The sequence below is a fragment of the Podarcis tiliguerta genome (genome assembly GCF_965153285.1).
Source record: "Podarcis tiliguerta genome assembly, chromosome: 2".
Lineage (NCBI taxonomy): Eukaryota > Metazoa > Chordata > Lepidosauria > Squamata > Lacertidae > Podarcis > Podarcis tiliguerta.
The window spans coordinates 6,525,385-6,531,384 of NC_139535.1; the positions used below are offsets into that span (position 1 = coordinate 6,525,385).

The 6,000-nt window shown below is 45.4% G+C and overlaps 1 protein-coding gene across 1 annotated transcript; it reads left to right on the forward strand.

The window, feature by feature from the left end:
- Nucleotides 1-774: 774 nt before the first annotated feature.
- LOC310672803 (uncharacterized protein) lies at nucleotides 775-6,000 on the forward strand (the record flags this gene model as incomplete). Its single annotated transcript, XM_083430460.1, has 2 exons — nucleotides 775-811; nucleotides 3,023-6,000. 2 exons carry the CDS (start codon nucleotides 775-777, stop codon nucleotides 4,051-4,053), a joined length of 1,068 nt encoding a protein of 355 aa, XP_083286586.1. The 3' UTR covers nucleotides 4,054-6,000.

Genomic DNA, 6,000 nt, shown 5'->3' on the forward strand with positions numbered 1-6,000 from the left:
ACGTTTTTTAAAAAATCAGAGGCCTTTCTTATTAGGTGTAATAGGAGAAAATATGCCAAGGAAGCAAAAGTGACTGTTTATTTATGCGACTTCATTGGCCAGAGGCTACTATCCCAGATGTGGAAAGAAGAAAAGGTCCCAACGAAAGAAGAATGGATAACTAAGATGAGTGACTGCCGAAATGGCTAAACTAACCCTGAAGATCAGGCACCAAGATGAGAAAAAATTCAATCAAGTATGGGAAAACTCAATAGACACGTTTAAATAACACTGTAAAAGAGGCAAAACATTAGCAGGTTTGATGTAACATTTATGAACTAAGAACAGAATTTGCGGGGGGGGGGGAGAGAAGTTGAAATTAATTGGGAGAAATATAATTATATGCAAGGAGAAATAACAGGGGGTGGAAACCGGGGTGGGGAGTCATCTATTGCAAATTTGTATTGGATATGTATTCTGTATACCAAAAGTAAAAATGTTGTTATTTTGAAATTCGAAAATAAAATATATATTTTTTATAATAAATAATTTAGAAAACTTTTTGGGGCTCCCGTGCAGCTGATCCAGCGGGTCTTTCCGGAGGCGAGACCAGCGCCTCTCCTCGCTCTTTGCCCGGAGAAGACCAGAGGCTCCTGCCGCTCGGCTCCGAAAGGGTTAAGAGCAGCGGCGACAGAGCTGAGATTCCTAGAGCGGAGGGGGGAAAAGGCTGCCGGAAGAATAGCAGCTTCCGCTTCCTGTCCCGCTTCGGGGGGGGGGGGGCGGGAGATGCCGGTAATGGCGGCGGCTATCCTTCCTCTCGGAGGCGCTGGAGGTGCGTCATATTATTATGTATTATAACGCGAGTGCAGCCGGGGGGAGTGTGGAGAGGGAGTTTTAAAAAACCCTATTAGGTAGACCGTTTCAATGTAGGTTTTTTCTGTGCCTCCTTTCTCTAGTATTTCATATAATATTTTCAGTTCCCATTATTAATGCATTTCTGTACATTATTCTGCTAAAATAATGCATTTATCGGTCTTTCCCCCTTTCAATGGGGATAGGAAATATTTTCCCAATGGAAGGGCAGGTCTTTCTCCTCCTTTCCTCCCTGCAGGCCGACTTGGGCAGGTGGGGGACCTTCCTTCGTCTCTCCATAGGGCTTGGGCTCAAGGCAAAACCTTGTGCATTAATAATAATAATAATAATAATAATATTTATTTAGTTATACCCCGCCCTCCCTGGCCAGGACCTAGCTCAGGGTGGCTAACACGAAATATAAATTACTATAAAATGTAGTAGGGAAAAAAATAGTTGCTTAAAATACTGTGGATGAAAGATCCAAATTAATGCATTAAACACTGGTAAGGGCTCATTATCAAGCCTACCTAGTGGCAGTGAAGGCAGTAAATAAACCATAGCTTTCTGCCTCCATTCCATCCTCAACATGTCGTCTGGCAGATATTTTCCAGTTTGTACAGGGCCTTTTACAGGCTGGCCCAAAGGAGGAGTAGACCCAGCAGTAGCTCACTGTGACTTGTTTGCAAAACATTTTGGCGATAAAATTGCTTGTATCCACCAAGACCTTGACTCCGCTGTTACAGCAGATGAGTCTCATGGGGCGTCCAGAGCACAGTCTAGCTTTGACTGGTAGCCCAGCTACACCCCTTTCTGGACAGGGATAGCCTATCTACTGTTGTCTATGCTCCGGGAACTGCAGGGTTAAATATAGATATGTGTTATACGTAGGGCTGCCTCTGAAGACAGTTTGGAAACTTAAGCTAGTGCAGAATTCAGTGGCCAGGTTGCTCACCGGAGCAAGGAGGTTTGAGCATATTACCCCCATGCTGGTCCGACTGCAATGGCTACCAATTACCGTATTTTTTGCCCTATAGGACGCACTTTTCCCCCTCCAAAAATGAAGGGGAAATGTGTGTGCGTCCTATGGGGCGAATGCAGGCTTTCGCTGAAGCCTGGAGAGCGAGAGGGGTCAGCTCACACCGACCCCTCTCCAAGCTTCAGGAAGCTATCCGCAAGCCTGGGGAGTCCGCGGGAGGCTTGTGGATAGCAGCCTGCTGCCCGAAGCCCAGGGCACCCTGGGTAGATATCTGTAAGCCTGGGGAGACCAGCGCGACTTCCCAACGGGCTCCCTAGGCTTGCGGATAGCAGCCTGTTCTGGGGTCGGGGGAAGCTCGGGTTTCCCCCGCCCCAGCTCTGCGCCTGGGGGGGAAATAAAATTTATTTTCTTTATTTCCCCCCCCAAAAAACTAGGTGCGCCCTATGGGGCGAAAAATATGGTAGTTTCCAGGCCCAATTCAAAGTGCTAGTTTTGACCTATAAAACTTTACATGGCTCAGGACCAGGAATACTTCAAGGACCGCTTCTTTCAATATTAACCTACCCGGACCCTGTGGTCCCCTTCTGATCTCAAGTGGTCCAGAGGGTGGCAACACGAGAACAGGGCCTTCTCTGCAGTGGCTCCCCGTTTGTGGAATGCTCTCCCCAGGGAAGTTCACCTGGCGCCTTCATTATACACCGTTAGGCACCAGGCAATAAAGTTCCTTTTTAGCCAGAATTTTGGTTGACGTTCTATACCCTTTTTCAATTGTGGCTCTTTTCTTGTGAGGGGAGGGTGTTATTGGGTTGTGTGTTTTTTCTGATTATATATGTTGTGATCTTTTCTGAGAACCACGCTGAGACCTCTGGTTATAGGGCGGTATATAAACTCAATAAATAATAATGCTAACAAATACTTTCATTATTTAAAAGCATTATAAAACATCAAATGTTAAAAACTTCGCTATACAAGGTTGCCTTCAGATGTCTTCTAAAACTTGTATAGTTGTTTATTTGACATCTGATGGGAGGGCGTTCCACAGGGTGGGCACCACTACCAAGAAGGCCCTCCGCCTTGTTCCCTGTAACTTCCCTTCTCAAAGTGAGGGAACTGCCACAAGGCCCTGGGACCTGGATCTCTGTGTCCTGACTGAATGATTGGGGTGAAGATGCTCCTTTAGCATTTCATCAGTTTGCCTTTTTATTCCATCAGGAGATGTTGAAGGGATGCTGGCAGAAGGGGAACAATCAGAAATGTCACCGAAAGGATCCAAAGAGGAAAGGAAGTTGAGGGTTCAAGATGGAGGTAACAGGCAAGAGGGGAGACGAAAGCAGAAGCCGGAGGGTGACTCTTGTATGTCTGAGGGTGGTGAAAATCAAATTGACAAAGAGGAGAAAAAGCATGAATGTACATTATGCGGACAGAGATTTTGTAATCGCTCAGCTCTTACTTCACATCAACGAACTCATACAGGGGAGAAACCGTATACATGTTCAGAGTGTGGAAAGGGATTCAGTCGGAGTGGTACCCTTATATTGCACCAACGAACTCATACAGGAGACAAACCGTATACATGTTCAGTGTGTGAAAAGAGCTTCGCTCAAAGTAGTGGCCTTACTTTGCATCAAAGATCTCATACAGGAGAGAAACCGTATACATGCTCAGAGTGTGGAAAGAGCTTCACTCAAAGTAGTGACCTTACCTTGCATCAAATATCTCATACAGGGGAGAAACCGTATACGTGTTCTGAGTGTGGAAAGAGCTTCAGTCACAGCACTGCACTTACTAGACATCAACAAACTCATCGAGGCAGCAAACCTTATAAATGTTTGGAATGTGGCAACAGCTTCAGTCGCATCGACTCCCTTTCCTTGCATCAAAAAATTCATATGGGGGAGAAACGATATACATGTTTGGAGTGTGGGAAGAGCTTCATTCAGAATGGCACCCTTACGTTGCATCAAAGAGTGCACACAGGAGAGAAACCGTATAAATGTTTGGAGTGTGGGAAGAGCTTCAGTCGCGGTAGCTCCCTTACATTGCATCAACGAACTCATACGGGAGAGAAACCGTATACATGTTCGGAGTGTGGAAAAAGCTTCATTTGCAGTAGCTCCCTTATGTTGCATCAAAGAACTCATACAGGGGACAAACCATATAAATGCTCCGAGTGTGGAAATAGCTTCAGGCGCCGGAGTCACCTAACTAGACACCAAAGAAGTCATATAGGGAGGAAATCTTAAAAATGTTTGGCACATGGAAAGAACTTCAGTGGCAGGGGCTCCCTTCCTAAACAGTAAAGAACACGTACGAGGGAAGTATCTTAGAAAGGGTTGGAATGTCTTTAATCATATCAAATAACTCCTACAGAGAGTAAACCATGAATCGTTTTCTGGTCCCCCCCCCCCCAATATTTCTGTCATTCACTAAAATGCTTGTACTTCCAATGACAAAAGCACAAGCCCTTCCTGGGAATTCCTGGGCATAGAGCTACTGAACCCCAGACCCCAAAAAGAAATCAACCTTAACCAGCACACAATGCTAAAAAATTCTGTTTTAAATGCAGTTTTTTCTGATATATTTGCACAGAAGATCAGTCAGAAATGTTAAGAATGCCTGTGTTTGGAAAACAATTGCCCTAGATACTCTAGTCCGGGCTTTCCTGCACTTGGGTCTCTATCTGTTTCTGGACTACAATTCCCATCATCCCTTACTGCTGCTATCTGGGGGTGATGGGAGTTGTTGTCCAGAAAGAACCAGGGACCCAAGTGTGGGAATCCTGTTCCAGTGAAAGGTGAGAATATGGACATGAACTTTGCTGATTCAATTGCAGACGGCATCTTTCATAGCTCCAATTAGAGAGGAGTTCAGGGAGCAAACGGCCTCTTCCTCTGATGACGTCTCTCCCCCTGCCTTGCTGAGCTTGTGAGTTTCTGCTTCCTTGCAGCCATGGGATCTGCTGCTGTTCAGGCTCATGCCACTGTGTGTTGCTTTGTCAGAAGCTGCCCACTGGTGTCCCCCAGCCCTACGCCCCCCTATGTGTGTCATTCACTATAAGGCTTGCCCAAGCCATTGTTCGCCACTGGCGGAGAGCCTGCCCAGACCCCAACGTGTCTGCCTGCTGCTGTGTAACTTCTAGTGCCAAAGGTTGCCCATTCTCCACCAGAGAAGAAGGCAAGCAGATCCTTAAGGCCGGGTTTGCTGCTGACGTCCACGGGAACGCCAGGATCTAAGCCAGGAAACCTTCGTTCATTGTGGGGATCTGTTTCTCTGTGCACATGCGACTCGTTAGGAAATTAATTTTGGAAATGCGTTGTACCAACAGGGCAGTCAAAAAATTGAAGAATATTTGCACCCAACGTGCTGCACCCAACTCACTGCCTATTGATACGAGGCAGCCGCTTTCACTGTGTTTTAATCCAGGTTTTATTGTTTATTTCGTTATTTTTAACAATAAAATAGTCATTTTAGGGTTTTTTACTGATGTCATCGTTTTATTTTTCCTGAACCGTGGATTTAAAAAATCCCAAACATATATGTACAGTAAAGCTGCATGTGAACTTTAGGGAACAAAATAATGAACGCCTACAAAAGATGAAATAGCCAAAACAAGTGTGCAGTTCCTAAGAATCGCTTCAGTGCAGGTTTTCTCAGGAGTCAGTCCCACTGTTCCCAACAGGTGCTTAATCTCAGGGAAGAGCTGTATGTCAGCCTGTCTAACGCTTCTCAGGGAATTAAGAGACAACGCTCAAGATTTCTTGTTGTGGGCCACTGAACTGAGACAAAAGGTCAAGTTGCTCCCCCCCCCCCATTCAGCTGCTACCGCCCACCAGAGGGTAAGTGGAAGATGCATGTATTGTCTTTCTCCCCAGAGGAATGATTTCAATTGCGAAAACGACACTGGAGGAACCCAAGAAGCTGCCTTGTACCAGCTGATGAAGGGGAATACATCGAAACAGGGCCCTGTCCTGGTTTCCGATCCATAATTGACTTCTGACTTCTGTTTAATGATTGAAACTAAGATCTCCACGTCGAATCTGACTATGGATGAACATGTACTCATCTCTACTCATAAACTCTTATCTCTATTTCTGTAACGAATTTTTGTGTTATACATGTCCTTATGAGTTTGAGTTTGTAATCTCTGTTTGAGTTTATAATCCTTGTCAGAATACATGCTTTTGAATGGA